At 39.7% G+C, this 16,720-nt stretch overlaps 1 protein-coding gene and 1 pseudogene across 1 annotated transcript; both read right to left on the minus strand.

Annotated features, from left to right (window-relative positions):
* Positions 1-227: 227 nt before the first annotated feature.
* On the minus strand, positions 228-9,172 carry LOC113168429 (annotated as a pseudogene).
* A 1,559-nt stretch (positions 9,173-10,731) lies between these two features.
* Positions 10,732-11,466, minus strand: LOC113166680 (zinc finger protein 239-like). Its single transcript, XM_033326727.1, is given in 1 exon segment — positions 10,732-11,466. A coding segment is annotated over 1 exon segment (735 nt).
* Positions 11,467-16,720: the final 5,254 nt, after the last annotated feature.

A 16,720-nucleotide genomic window follows, 5' to 3' on the forward strand; every position in this document is an offset into this window, starting at 1 on the left:
CAGAAGAGAAGAGACTATCACACATTTACTTAGAGAACAATCAATTCAACAATCATTAATAATTAATACCTCATGAAACACAAAGAAAACTGCTGCAAAAAAACTAAATCAAATAAGAAAATCAGACTAAACACATTATTCGACACATCGTTTACATTTAGTGTTTTATCTAAAGTGACTTTACCAGTGAGGTATAAGACTAAGGCAGGGAGAGTGTAGGGAGGACCTAAACAAATGATGGTTTGATTTTAAACAACTGAGCATAATACACTGATTGTCCAAACACAAACCAGATTTTAAACACTGCAAACAATGATGAACAAAGTGAACTCATCCAGGGCACAAATAACTTAATATTTTTAAATAAACACAGTTAATATTTGTTCTATTTACATTAAATGTACTGTTCACTGCGTTGTTAATGTTACTCCAGCTGCTAGAAACATTTGTGTGGCTGGTTTTTAATTCTTCAGTTCATAACAAGGTGGAACATTTGTTTTATGACTCGTGCTCCTAAACTAGAACTGTAAAAACATTAGTCTGCTTTGAGGACTTTTCCCAAACCGTTCTCTCCACTGGTCTCAGGTGTACGTTGGTTCTCCAGTACTTTTCTAGAGAACGTGAGGTGATGAAAGTTCCTCCAGTTGGACTTTCTTAAGTGTGTGAAAATGATTTTCCACATGATTTTTCCTCAGTGCAGCTTGTTGTTTTTAAGTGTTTTCCAACGTGTCACATTTCTATAGTTTCTGTTTATTGTGGACACGCTGATGGACTTTAAGATGACCTGAGGTGGTAAAAGATTTCCCACACTGTTCACAGCTGTATGGTCTCTCTCCAGTGTGTATGCGTTGGTGGGTTCTTAAGTCTTTTGAGGAGCTAAAAGCTTTTCCACATTGTCCACAGCCGTATGGTTTCTCTCCAGTGTGAACGCGTTGGTGGGTTCTTAAATTATCCTTTCGAGAGAAAGCTTTTCCACACTGATCACAACTGTAGGCTTTGTCTCCAGTGTGAATGGGCAGGTGGGCTTTTAAAGAACTCAGGACAGAGAACGTTTTCCCACATTGGTCACAGCCGTACGGTTTCTCTCCAGTGTGCCTACGTTTATGTATTTTTAAAGAACCTGATGTGGTGAAAACTGCGGTGCACTGGTTACAGCTGTATGGTTTCTCTCCAGTGTGAATTCTTACATGTTTCATTAAATTAGCTTTTTGAGCAAAGGCTTTTCCACACTGATCACAGCTGTAGGGTTTTTCCCCAGTATGTAAACGTTTATGGACTCGTAAAGCACCTGACGTGGTGAAAACTCTTGTGCAGTGCTCACACCAGTAAGGCCTCTCTCCTGTATGACTACGTTCATGAAGTTGTAATTGACGGCTGGATGAAAACGTTTTCCCACACTGGTCGCACCAGTACGGTTTCTCTCCAGTGTGGACTCTTTGATGGTGTTTAAGTAGATTTGAATTAACAAAGGTTTTACTGCACATGTAGCAGCTGTACGGTTTCTCTCCAGTGTGGCTACGTTTGTGGAGTTTAAGCTGACTTGATGTAATAAAAGCTTTCCCACACTGGTCACAGCCATATGGTTTCTCTCCAGTGTGAATACGTTGGTGAGTTCTTAGATGACCTATTGTAGTGAACGATATCCCACATTGGTCGCAGCTGTACGGTTTCTCCCCAGTGTGAATGCGTTTGTGAGTTCTTAAGTCTTTTGGCCAACTGAAAGCTGCTCCACATTGATCACAGCTGTGTGGTTTTTCTCCACTGTGAGTAAATTGGTGGGACTTGAGTTGACCTGATGTGGTGAAAGCTTTCCCACACTGGTCACAGCTGTAAGGTTTCTCTCCAGTGTGGATGCGCTCGTGTATTTTAAGGTCTTTTAAACTCCTGAAAGGTTTCATACAGTGGTCACAGCTGTATGGTTTTTCTCCAGTGTGAATTTGTTGGTGTATTATTAAATTACCCTTTTGAGTGAAGGCTTTCCCACACTGGTCACAGCTGTATGGTTTCTCTCCAGTGTGAATCCTATGATGAATCTTCAGACTGGCCGGGCATGTGAACATTTTATCACACTGCGTACAGTGCAGGCATCTGTGGCTCTTTCTTCTTCTTTGTTTCTGTATTGACAGACATACAGAGAGATCCAGTTAGATTTAACAGTAACAAACAGTAACATTGCTTAAAACACTTAACGGCTTTGAACAGGAGACTGGACACGTGGAGGAAGACGTAGCTGCAGATACAGGACAGGAGACAGTGAAGATCCGTTATCCTCAGATAGTTTTGGTTCTTAGAAATGAGTAACAGAGACTTATAACAATTACTAAGATAAGATAAGATAAGATAAGATATTCTTTATTGATCCCACATTGGGGAAATTCAATTGCTACAGCAGGTCAGTGCAAAAAGAACAACAGTAATGTGCAAAAAGAATGAGAGGGTGTGCAAAAATACAAAAGTAATAAACATTTTACGAGAAGAATCTACAACTATATACATTATTACGAGTTAACATATATAATATGTTATACATAATAAAAAATAAATAAAATAAAGTAAAAACAATACAGTCAGATGGGCTATGGACCGGTTTTGTACATGTATATTTAAACTGTGGCATTGTACAGTCTAACAGCTGTGGGAATGAATGACCTGCGGAACCGCTCCTTCCTACATGGAGGGTGTAACAGTCTTCAACTGAAGGAGCTGCTCAGCCCCTCCACTGTCCGATGTAGTGGGTGAGAGGTGTTGTCCATGATGGATGTTAGCTTGGCCAACATCCTCCTTTCACCCACTTCCTCCACAGAGTCCAGTGGACAGCCCAGGACAGAACTGGCCCTCCTGACCAGCTTGTTGAGCCTCTTTCTGTCCCGGTCTGTGCTGCCTGCTCCCCAGCATACCACGGCGTAGTGGATAGCAGAGGCTACCACAGAGTCATAAAAAGTCCTTAAGAGAGGCCTGCACACTCCAAAGGACCTCAGTCTCCTCAGAAGGTGGAGGCGACTTTGGCCCTTCTTGTACAGGGCATCGGTGTTGTGAGTCCAGTCCAATTTCTTGTTGAGGTGAAAACCCAGGTACTTAAAACTGTCTACTACCTCAATGTCCAGACCCTGGATGCTCACCGGTGTGTGTTGTGGTGTTCTCCTCCTGAAGTCAATCACCATCTCCTTTGTCTTACTGGTGTTCAAGCACAAGTGGTTGCGCTCACACCAGTCCACAAAGTCCATGATGACTGACCTGTACTCCAGCTCGTTCCCCCCCGACACACAGCCAACAATGGCCGAGTTGTCAGAGAACTTCTGGAGGTGACAACTGCTGGTGTCGTACGTGAAGTCCGATGTGTAAAGGGTGAAAAGGAACGGTGAGAGCACCGTCCCCTGAGGAGCCCCAGTGCTGGAAACCACCACCTCTGACACACAGTTGTGTAGCCTCACATACTGTGGCCTGTTGGTGAGGTAGTCGGTTGTCCATGCAGCCAGTTGTCCGTCCACTCCTGCCCCTTCCAGCTTCTCTCTCAGCAGAGCTGGCCGGATGGTGTTGAAGGCGCTGGAGAAGTCAAAGAACATGACCCTCACAGCGGTTCCGGCATTCTCCAGGTGAGTCAGCGCCCGGTGCAGCAGGTAGATGACAGCGTCATCCACCCCGATGTTCGGCCTGTAGGCAAACTGCAGCGGGTCCATCGCGGTGCTGACCACTGAGCGAAGGTGGCTGAGGATGAGCCTCTCCATGGTCTTCATCAGGTGGGAGGTCAAGGCTACTGGTCTGTAGTGATTTGGCTCCTTAGTGTGCGCCATCTTAGGAACCGGAACCACACAGGAGGTCTTCCACAGGATCGGGACCGTCTCCAGACTCAGGCTCAGGTTGAAGATGTAAGTGACCACCTCACAGAGCTGGTCAGCACAGTCCCTGAGCAGTCCGGGTCCGATGCCGTCTGGACCTGCAGCTTTCCTGGTCTTAAGTCGCCTCAGTTCTCTCCTTACCTGATTAGAAGTGAGGCAAAGGGGGGTGGAGGTGGGGGGCAGAGATGGGATGGTTGTGGATGGGGGTGGTGTGCAATGGTGAGAGTGCATGGGGGTGGGTGTAGCTGCTGTACTGGAGATGTGTGAAGTGGGAGGGGGAGGGCTGGAATCAAACCTGTTGAAGAACAGATTTAACTCGTTGGCCAAGCCCTGATCTTCATCAGATGCCACCGTGCCTGCTCTCTGTCCGTGGCCAGTGATGGTCTTTAGGCCTCTCCACACATCTCAAGCGTTGTTGTTCTCCAGCCGCTCCTGCAGCTTCCTCCTGTAGCTGTTCTTGGCCTGTCTGATTTTGCATTTGAGTTCATGCTGAACTCTCTTCTGCTCCTCTCTGTCCCCTGAAATAAAAGCCCTCCTCTTCTCCTTCAGTAGGGCTCTCAGCTCAGGGGTCACCCAGGGCTTGCTGTTAGAGAAACACCGCACCCTCCGAGTTGGTACAGTGTTCTCTACACAGAAGTTGATGTAGTCAGTGATGCAGTGGGTCAGGCTGTTGATGTCATCTCCGTGAGAGCTGCAGAGTGTCTCCCAGTCCGTGGTCTGGAAACAGTCTCTCAATCTCTCACTAGCCTCATCAGTCCACACTCTCACTGACTTCTTCTGGGGTGGTTCTCTTCTCGCCCTGGGTTTGTATTCAGGAAGCAGATGCACCAGGTTGTGATCAGAGCGGCCGAGTGGGGGGAGGGGGTTGGAGTCGTATGCGTCCTTAACGTTCGCATACAGTAAGTCCAGCGTCTTGTTTTCCCTGGTATGGCACTTAACATACTGAGTGAAAGTGGGGAGAATGGAGGAGAGCGAGGCGTGGTTGAAGTCCCCGCTGATGAGAAGCAGCGCCTGCGGGTGCCGGGTCTGCATGCGCGTCACCGCTCCGTGGAGTCGCTCGCAGGCTGCCGCTGCGTCGGCCGATGGAGGGATGTACACGTTAAACACTATAACATGAGAAAACTCCCTCGGGATGTAAAACGGCCGAATGCCCACAGCGAGAACCTCGATGTCACGGGTGCAAAGCTGTTCCTTAACAGAGACGTGCGCCGGGTTGCACCATCTCTCGTTAATAAACACCGCCAGTCCTCCTCCTTTCTTCTTACCACTGTCTCCCGAACTCCTGTCCGCCCGAACCAGTTTGAATCCATCCAGGGCGACCACAGAGTCCGGTGTCGATTCGTTCAGCCACGTCTCAGTGAAACACATGAGGCTACACTCCCTGTACTCCTGCTGTAGCCGGGTCAGCGCCGTCAGCTCGTCCATCTTGTTGGAGAGGGAACGGACGTTTCCCATAATGATGGATGGAACGTATGGTTTGTACCTCCATCTCCTCTCCCGAAGCCTTCGTCCTGCTCTGCAGCCTCTCCGTTTCCTCCGTATTTCAGGTGGAACCTCGAGTCTTTCGTTGTAGAGAGGTGCAGGGCCGCGCAGAGTTAACAGCTGATCCCTGGAGTAAACAATGGAGCCATGTGCGAAGCTGAGGGGATCTGCCGACGCACCCCCAAAAAAGTTAAAAAACAATGAAAAACAGAACACAAAAGTAATAAAATTGGTCCCCCTATGACATTTTTTACCACAGATTTCTCACTTTTTACTTGAATAGTTCCTGCTGGTCACCAAATGGTGGATCTTAAGTAGTTTTCAGTGAGACACCTGGTGTTTATCTTCCACCTTCTAGAAAGAACCCTTGTTTTATTCTATCAAGTCCTCTGCTCGGCTCTGACTATGTTGTTAAATGTAAAACATCCAAAGGTCTCCCTAAAGAAAACCCGTCATTAACATGTCAGTAGATTCTGTCCGGTGTTGTCCTGCTAATGTGACTCCTCCACTGGTCTGGAGTGAACATTAGACACCACTTTACACTGTCTCTGCTTCACTAAAGGAAAAACTGAATGAATGTAAAACAGCTACTGAACAGTTTATGCTACTTAATTACAAATGCAGGACTGTTTCTCTGTGGAAGCAGCTTCTACAACAATCACTGGAGGATCTAAATGAACCTTTAACTTAAAATACGGTGTGTGGTGAGTTTACCCGTTACCTGTATGTTGTTCCAGTTTATTTAGAGAGCACAGATTGAAACACTAAATAACTGAAAATAGTTATTACTCAAACTCAGCTCTGATTCATACATCAACATATTTGTGTCTCATACTATTTGTGGGACTTCGAACTTAAACCACAGAAATTAACCCCGAAACATTCAGTGTGTGATGAAGGTGAATGTGCGTTTATGCGCACTGCACAGAGCGGGAGGTTTGAAGTGTAGTGAACAAACCCTCAAGAGACACCAAGGAAAAATATTTAACAGGTGTAACAGAACATGATTGAGAAGCACTGGTATAAGGCAACATGACCTCTTTAAGTATTTCGATATATTCAGACTGATCCATGATTTGCAATAAATCTGAGCGACTCTATCGTATGAGAAACATCCCCATACCATGCATGCTTCAGCATGCTTCACTGTCTTCACTGTGTTCTGTGGCTTGAATTCAGTGTTTAGGGGTCGTCTGACAAACCCAAAAAGAACAACCTGCTTTCAACACGTCACAAAATGTTGCACCGTTCTGTTTGACCCCTGATACATGAACTCTCTGATGAGGTCTAACTCCACACACATCATTTTAAACACTTCAATCATTAAATGACTAAATTAGTGCTTTAATGACACAGAATCAGCAGCATGTTGGCTTTTTGTTACTCTAATGCTCGTACTAGTAAACGGTGATTAGTCTCCTTAGGTTGCTGTTGAACTGCTGTTATTTTTAGTAACATATTCAAATTCCAGCCACTGTGATGAACTGGATTGAAATAGGACTCGTCAGTGTGTCTACAGACTAATTACAGTGTGTATATCTCCAGGTTCCGCAAAGGTTTATGTGGGATTCAGTTTTTTATGAGCTAATCGTCACTGACTTTAATCTTTATTAGTTGTAGAGAACTCATAAAATAATCCTCCTAAAGTTGATAAATTGGAAGAAAAAGTTCAAGTGGGCCAAGTTAATGCTGGAATATTCTCTGTGATGCTCGATCAGCTCAATCCCCACATCTGAACCCCATCGACTGAAAATCTTCAAAAACAGATCAATAGAGAACCACAGATTAGATTAAAAGTGAAGTGTTGATTATTTTGTGATTGAATTGAACCAACAAAAGGTCATAAAAGGGAAAAATAAGTCTTCTTGAAGTGATTGGGTTTGAATTTTGAGGCTGTTTGTCCCTGATATTTTAGAGACACATGTTTTATATTGCTGCAGATGTTACGTCATTAGCTGCAGTTCAGTAAAACACAGAGCAGCATGGTTTAAAGACAAACTGGTCCTGGATATAAGTTAAGATAAGATTTATATATTTATATATAATATATATTCCTTTTATATAAAGTTCCTCAAATTTCCAGTAGAACCTGAAACAACCAATTTCATTATAACATCCTCAATAATATCTGTCAGATTGAAAATGATTGAAAAAGTGACCAAGCTGCTCAGATGGCACCTGGACCAGGACCTGGACCAGGACCAGGACCAGGACCAGGACCAGGACCTGTTCAGCTTCGCAGTGCTTAAAAGTCTGCACAACCTGTTTTTCCTGAGAGACAGGAAAACCACAGGTGACACCATCAGATTTAAACCCATCTAGAACCACCTTCTAGAACCACGTTCTGGAACCTTCTTCCTACTGTCATTGTTCTAACTCTGGTCCTGGTACCGTCCCAGGCAGACCCGGAGCTGCTCCTGCTGAGTTTATGTTCTACCTGAGGTTTGTGGTCCAGACTGAAGAACAATAACAATATTCTAACAATAGTTAGAATATTGTTATTATTAATAAAAGTGTTTAAACCTGTTTTATTCACTCTCACAAACACTTTAACCTCCTGTGTTGGTCTGAGTCCAGTTACTGTGGCTCTGTTCAGATTAATTAGTTAATTAGTTAATTAATTAATTTATTAATTAGAGTTTCTTCACTTCTCTTTTATTCACTCAGCACTTTATCCTGAACTGGACCTTCCTTCCTTCCTCCCTTCCTCTCTCCCTGCCTCCCTGCCTTCCTCTCTCCCTCCCTCCCTTCCTTCCTTCCTTCCTTCCTTCCTCCCTCCCGCCCTTCCTTCCTTCCTTCCTCTCTCCCTTCCTCCCTTCCTTCCTTCCTCCCTCCTCCCTCCCTCCCTCCCTTCCTTCCTTCCTTCCTCTCTCCCTGCTCCTTCCTTCCTTCCTCCCTCCTTCCTTCCTTCCTCCTTCCTCCTTCCTTCCTCCCTCCCTCCTCCCTTCCTTCCTTCCTTCCTCCCTCCCTCCCTCCCTCCCTTCCTTCCTTCCTCTCTTCCTTCCTTCCTTCCTCCCTTCCTCTCTCCCTGCCTCCCTGCCTTCCTCTCTCCCTCCCTCCCTTCCTTCCTTCCTTCCTTCCCTTCCTCCCTCCCGCCCTTCCTTCCTCCTTCCTCTCTCCTTCCTCCTTCCTTCCTTCCTCATCCCTCCCTCCCCTCCTCCTCCCTTCCTTCCTTCTTCCTCTCCCTCCCTTCCTTCCTCCCTCCCTCCTTCCTTCCTCCTTCCTTCCTCCCTCCCTTCCTCCCTCCCTTCCTTCCTTCCTTCCTTCCTCTCCCTAATCCTCCCTTCTCCTTCCTTCCTTCCTTCCTCCCTCCCTTCCTTCCTCCCTTCCTTCCTTCCTTCCTTCCTTCCTTCCTCTCTCCCTCCCTTCCTCAGAGTCCACATGTTCGAACCCCTCTGTATCCAGCACAGTCAGAGGACGGTGCATCTACATCAGAACCGGTTTTACGGACTAGTCTTCGACCCTCACCTGGAGGACGGTGGAACCAGCGGGGTTGTTGCTCCTGTGGTCCCAGTACTGGTCCTGGTCCCGGTCCTCCTCTTTTATTTTAGTGTTGAGCTGGTCTTGGATGAACTCCGGGTCCTGGTTCTCCTCCTTTATGTCGTTCTTATAGGGATCCTGGTCGATGTAGTCCGGGTCCCGGTTCTCCTCTTTAATTTCAATCCTGTACAGATCCTGGTCCATATAGTCCGGGTCCCTGTTCTCCTCCTTTATGTCGCTCCTGTTGGGATCCTGGCCGATACGATCCGGGTCCCGGTTCTTCTCCCTCATGTTGGTCTTGGTCTGGTTCGGTTTCACTAAATCCTGATCCCGCTTGATCCTTTGTCTCCGCCACGTTCTGTCCAAAATGTCGCCTTCGGGATCTCGTAAGATCTCGCGATGACTGGAAACGGATCCAAACCCGGAAATGAACGGTTACAATAAAACTTTATTAAACAGGTTCAGCGTAACAGTTACAATAAAACTTTATTAAACAGATTCAAAGTAACAGTGACAATAAAACTTTATTAGAGAGCTTCAGTTTAACTGTTACAAATAAAACTTTATTAAACAGATTCAGAGTAACAGTTACAATAAAACTTTATTAGAAAGCTTCAGAGTAACAGTTACAATAAAACTTTATTAGAAAGCTTCAGAATAACAGTGAGAATAAAACTTTATTAGAAAGCTTCAGAGTAACAGTGACAATAAAACTTTATTAAAAAGATTCAGAGTAACAGTGACAATAAAACTTTATTAAACAGATTCAGCGTAACAGTTACAATAAAACTTTATTAAACAGATTCAGAGTAACAGTGACAATAAAACTTTATTAGAAAGCTTCAGAGTAACAGTGACAATAAAACTTTATTAAACAGATTCAGAGTAACAGCTTTATTAGAAAGCTTCAGTTTAACTGTTACAAATAAAACTTTATTAGAAAGCTTCAGTTTAACTGTTACAAATAAAACTTTATTAAACAGATTCAGCGTAACAGTGACAATAAAACTTTATTAAACAGATTCAGTTTAACTGTTACAAATAAAACTTTTAGTCGCTGTTCTACTACTAAACTTTATTTATACTAGTCGAGTATTTGTGTCCTATAGCTGGGTCCTCAGACCAGTACAAGCTCCACGTCTCTTGTAGACTTTCCTGTCTGACTCACAGTGCAGTCAGTGGCTATTTTATCTCTAACAGACTAGTTAAACGCTGTAGACCTATGTAGACCTGTACCTGACCTGAACTCCAAAAAACACAAAAATCTAAACATCATTACTCTACATGTATCATTACATGTATCATTACATGGATCACGTGGATCTACACACGTGTAAGTACTTGTGTATAAAAATATGCATAAGCAAAGCAGGTGTTTGTGTTAATTTATTGCAAAGAATCACTATTTAAAAAGAAGCATTAATAACACAACAGCAATCAATTGTTAACAACTCATGAAATATAAAAACAGGTTTGCTGCAAAATTCAAAATCAAATCTAAGAATTCAGATGAAATAAAATACCAATTATCTCCAAAGAACCCCCACAGAAAAAACTGAAGAACTGAGCATTTTTCAGTGATGATCCAAACATAACCCTTCATTTAAAACGCTAAACATTGACAAGTAAATACAACATTTTTTGCAACTGATTATATTAAGGAAAAGTCTCTGAAATTGTACTATTCACATGAAAACAGAGACTTCTGTGTACTGTTACTCCAGCTGCTAAAAACATCTTCATGACTGGGTTTTTATTTCTTCAATTCACAAAAAGGTGGAACATTTGTTTTATGACTCGTGCTGCACTAAAATGTCCTAAACTAGAACTGGTGAAAGTTGCTGCTCGACCTCCAGTTTGACTTTGTTATGTTTTACGTGAAAAATGATTTTCCACACTGATCAGTGCAGCTTGTTTCTAATTTGAATGTTTCTTAAAACGTGTCACATTTCTATGGTTTCTGTTTATTGTGAACACGCTGATGGACTTTGAGATAACCTGATGTGGTAAAAGATTTCCCACATTAAATTTTAGGAGCTGAAAGCTTTTCCACATTGACCAAACTGTATGGTTTCTCTCCAGTGTGAACTCCAGTGTGAATTCTTACATGTTTCATTAAATTAGCTTTTTGAGTAAAGGCTTTCCCACACTTGTTACAGCTGTACGGTTTCTCTCCAGCGTGCAATCGCTGGTGAATTTTAAGATAACTTGATGTAGTAAAAGCTTTCCCACACTGGTCACACCAGTACGGTTTCTCTCCAGTGTGGATACGTTGGTGAGTTCTCAGATGACCTATTGTAGTAAAAGCTTTCCCACATTGGTCGCAGCTGTACGGTTTCTCCCCAGTGTGAATGCGTTGGTGAGTTCTTAAGTCTTTCAACCAACTGAAAGCTGCTCCACATTGATCACAGCTGTGTGTTTTTTCTCCACTGTGAATAAATTGGTGGGATTTTAGTTGACTTGATGTGGTGAAAGTTTTCCCACACTGGTCACAGCTGTAAGGTTTTTCTCCAGTGTGGATGCGCTGGTGTATTTTAAGGTCTTTTGAAGTCCTGAAGGCTTTCCCACACTGGTCACAGCTGTAAGGTTTCTCTCCAGTGTGAACTCCCTGATGAATCTTTAGACTGGTTGTGCATGTGAACTCTTTATTACATTGCAGACAGCGCATGTATTTGGGTCTTTTTCTTCTTCTTTGTTTCTAAATTAACAGATATACAGAGAGATTTTGTTAGATCTTACAGTGAAGAACAAAACAGTATCAATACTTAAAATACTGAAAACCTCAACTCAGTGATTCAGAAAATTTCAATAAAATGAGATTAAATAAAGTCTAGTGTGAGTTGAATCATGAAGTTCTCTGGAGTAACGTGGCAGCTTCACTGAAAACCCAAATAGGGGGAAAAGAAGAGGAAGCCTCTAAGAACTTAACATCAATGATGGAAAACTTCTGCACACAACTCAAACAACACTTAGCAGTGACAGCCAGCAAAGTTAAACGAGTCGCTCTCAACTTAAGCGAATGCAAAGAGCGGACAAAAGGAAAAACAACAGCTACTCAAACCAAAAAGGAGAATGCTGCTGTAAAAGAAAGAGTTCTCAACTCTGAGAGATACAAACGTTGATGGAATCAACAAGAGGTGAAGACACGGTAAAATACCTCCATGTGGGCCACACAGATAGATACCATCACGAACACAGTTCACCGAATCAGCTGGAAACAAGAAGGTCAAATGAGTTAGATAATCCTACAGTTTGTTATAACACAGCACAAGGACACTCCCTGAGGAAGCAGCAAAGACACGATTAACAAACACAGAGAGAAACACAACTCTGCTCTGTTGCCACAGAACAAGTCGGCAAGAGAGGATGACAAGATGGCCTTCTTTAGGAGAACCGTCTTAGACTCACCTCACAGAGGAGGAAAAAACAGACCTGAACCCGGACTGGTTGTGACTAAACTGTTCTAAGTAACCGTTCTCACGTTCTGAAAGACTGTTCACAATTTCACACATTCCAAAAATATCTGCAGGAATGAAACGAACCATCAGGTGGTTTGGAACGTTTCCTTTGGTTTGAATGGGTCCCTGCACTAATGTAGAAACAACCTAATTATCTTAAAACCATGTCTCTGTCCATTTCTCTGTGATGATGATATAATAATAACATTTTCTCACACCTCTAATTCAATTCAATTCAATTCAATTTTATTTGTATAGCGCCAATTTACAACAGAAGTTATCTCAAGGCACTTTACAGTGTAAGGTTTAAGACCTTACAGAAAATATTTATACAAAAAATTATAGAGAAAACCCAACAATCCCATTTGAGCAAGCTTTAGGCAACAGTGGAGAGGAAAAACTCCCTTTAGAGGAAGAAACCTCCAGCAGAACCAGGCTCATAGTGGGCGGCCATCTGCCTTGACCGGTTGGGGTGAGTGGAAAGAGAAGAGAGAAAAGAACAGCAGGCAATAAGACAACAACAAGCAGCAAAAACATTGGGCAGATGAACTGGATTCTGGAGATGTAAAGCTCCAGGCCGAGGATACCTGCAGAAAAGTACAGAGAGAGGGAGACAGAGAGGAGGAGACACAACTAAAAGAGAGAGAAGACACAAAGTTAATGACATGCAATGGTGGCATTTGCATTGATACAGGAGAAGGAGAGAGGAGAGGAGCTCAGTTTATCAGTAGAGGTCCCCCAGCAGAATAACCTATATCAGCATAACTAAGAGATGGTTCAGAGTCACCTGATCCATCTCTAACTATAAGCTTTATAAAAAAGGAAAGTTTGAAGTCTAGTCTTAAATGTAGAGAGGGTGTCTGCCTCCCGAACCTGAACTGGGAGCTGGTTCCACAGGAGAGGGGCTTGGTAGCTAAAGGCTCTGCCTCCCATTCTACATTTGGAAACTCTAGGAACCACAAGTAAACCGGCAGTCTGAGAACGGAGAGTTCTGCTTGGAAGATAAGGAACTATGAGGTCTTTAAGATAAGATGGAGTCTGATTATTAAGGGATTTATAAGTTAGGAGAAGAATTTTAAATTCAATTCTGGATTTAACAGGGAGCCAATGGAGAGAAGCTAATGTTGGAGAAATATGATCTCTCTTGCTAATTCCAGTCAGAACTCTGGCTGCAGCATTTTGGATTAACTGGAGGCTCTTTAATGAGTTATTGGGGACATCCCTCTAACAACCATCTTAAACAGCAGCTCTCTCAAATAATTAGTCTGGACTGATTAAAGGTAATTTAATTCACAACAACGTCGGTTTAATACCAGATTTAATCGACTATAGTGACTTGATGGAGGGTGATTCCTGATTTTTGTCTTTAATTCCCTAGAGCATCTCTTTGTATTTAAACCCTGGACTTAGAGGGTTTGGGGGAACTTGGGGACTTTATACACGAGGCAACTGTGAATCTCTTAGTTCAGCCGTCGTATACAAACTCCAGAGTTTTACAGGGACTCTCTCAAATTACATAAACATCTTCTTTGAAGCTTCCAGTTTAACATTTAACCTTTAAAAAAGAGAAATGATGACGATGCCCTCGCTGAGGTGGACCACACACCTATAAAACCATCTGTCAGTAACTCAGCAGTCAGATAAAACTGGAATGTTTGGAGTGAGTTTAGTAAAAACTGATCTAGACATGTGGTCACAACGAGACTGATCAGTTTTTGGAAGGAACTAGTTCACTCAAACTCTTCCTACATGGATCTATCCTGGCTCCTCACTGGTTTCTATAAAAACCACCAGAACAATCGTGTATTTTCTGTCGGACCTCATTTTAAATCATTTGGCTTCAGCACTGGATAAAGGATGAGGACAGAACGTGGTTCCACTTTCCTTCAGTCTTATTTATTAAAACGTGATCAAACTCCTCGTTTCACCAACAGCTGCTTCTACATTTATTTATTTCTCTTCAAGTCCTCTCTCTGTTCACAGGAAGGATTTTATATTTATCATGTTTCTACTGATGTAGCTCTGATCTAATTACTGGAAAAGTCTTCATTCTCTAATGTAGACCCCTAAAAACCAGATCTCTAAAACCAGATCCCTAAAACCAGACCCCTAAAACCAGACCCCTAAAACCAGACCCCTAAAAAACAGATCCCTAAAAACCAGATCCCTAAAAACCAGATCTCTAAAATCAGATCCCTAAAACCAGATCCCTAAAACCAGATCCCTAAAACCAGACCTCTAAAACCAGACCCCTAAAACCAGACCCCTAAAAAACAGATCCCTAAAAACCAGATCCCTAAAACCAGATCCCTAAAACCAGATCCCTCTTCTTGGTTTTGTCTAGAACTAGTAAATAACTGTCTACCTGACTTTCTTTTATTTAAGTGTATTTTTAATTATTTTAATTATTCTAATTATTCTAATTATTTTATTTATTTTAATTATTCTAATTATTTTATTTATTTTATTTATTCTAATTATTTTAATTATTTTATTTATTTTAATTATTCTAATTATTTATTTATTCTAATTATTTTATTTATTTTAATTATTTTATTTATTCTAATTATTTTATTTATTCTAATTATTTTATTTATTCTAATTATTCTAATTATTTTATTTATTTTAATTATTTTATTTATTTTAATTATTTTATTTATTTTAATTTATTCTAATTATTTTATTTATTCTAATTATTTTATTTATTTTAATTATTCTGATTATTTTATTTATTCTTATTTTATTTATTTTAATTATTCTAATTATTTTATTTATTTTAATTATTTTATTTATTCTAATTATTTTATTTATTCTAATTATTCTAATTATTTTATTTATTTTAATTATTCTGATTATTTTATTTATTCTTATTTTATTTATTTTAATTATTCTAATTATTCTAATTATTTTAATTATTCTAATTATTTTAATTATTCTAATTATTTTATTTATTTTATTTATTCTAATTATTTTATTTATTCTATTTATTTTATTTATTCTAATTATTCTAATTATTCTAATTATTTTAATTATTCTAATTATTTATTTATTCTAATTATTTTATTTATTTTAATTATTCTAATTATTTATTTATTCTAATTATTTTATTTATTTTAATTTATTCTAATTATTCTAATTATTTTATTTATTCTAATTATTGTATTTATTTTAATTTATTTTAATTATTCTGATTATTTTATTTATTCTTATTTTATTTATTTTAATTATTCTGATTATTTTATTTATTCTTATTTTATTTATTTTATTTATTCTAATTATTTTATTTATTTTAATTTATTCTAATTATTTTATTTATTTTTAATTTATTCTAATTATTTTATTTATTTTTAATTTATTCTAATTATTTTATTTATTCTAATTATTTTATTTATTCTAACTCCTTAGCAGAACCTCTTCTGGGTCTGAACGTGTTAAAGTCCAACTGGTCCCTCAGAAACCAGGACCACCTACAGCAGGTTTTGGTCCGGTTTCATTTTTCGACTACTAATTGAGACCAAAGCAAACGAACCACCTCGAACTATCAGAACCGGTTTACGGACTAATCTTCAACCCTCACCTGTGGATCCATGGAACCGGCGGGGTTGTTGCTCTGGTGGTCCCGGTCCCGGTCTTGGTCCCGGTCGTCCTTTTTTTATTTTGCTGTTGACCTGGTCTTGGATGAACTCCGGGTCCGGTTTTCCTCTTCACGTTGGTCTTGTTCTGGTGGAGACACGAATCTGGAGCAAAGTCTGAGAGTCCAACATCCTGAGAGGCCGGATACGGAACCAGGAAACTTTATTAACAAAACCGACCCGGATGTGACGCAGTTCTAATTATACGATAATTTAACTTTATTTAAATTAATTATAACTATGTTTAAATTAATTAGAACTATATTTAAATTAATTATAACTGTTTGTAAATTAATTATAACTGTATTTAAATTAATTATAACTATGTTTAAATTAATTATAACTATGTTTAAATTAATTAGAACTGTTTTTAAATTAATTATAACTGTATTTAAATTAATTATAACTGTTTGTAAATTAATTATAACTGTATTTAAATTAATTATAACTATGTTTAAATTAATTATAACTGTTTGTAAATTAATTATAACTGTATTTAAATTAATTATAACTATGTTTAAATTAATTATAACTATGTTTAAATTAATTATAACTGTTTTTAAATTAATTATAACTGTATTTAAATTAATTATAACTGTTTGTAAATTAATTATAACTGTATTTAAATTAATTATAACTATGTTTAAATTAATTATAACTATGTTTAAATTAATTATAACTGTTTTTAAATTAATTATAACTGTATTTAAATTAATTATAACTATGTTTAAATTAATTAGAACTATATTTAAATTAATTATAACTGTATTTAAATTAATTATAACTGTATTTAAATTAATTATAACTATGTTTAAATTAATTATAACTGTAT

The sequence above is a fragment of the Anabas testudineus genome, chromosome 18, assembly GCF_900324465.2.
Source record: "Anabas testudineus chromosome 18, fAnaTes1.2, whole genome shotgun sequence".
In the NCBI taxonomy this organism is placed as follows: Eukaryota; Metazoa; Chordata; class Actinopteri; order Anabantiformes; family Anabantidae; genus Anabas; species Anabas testudineus.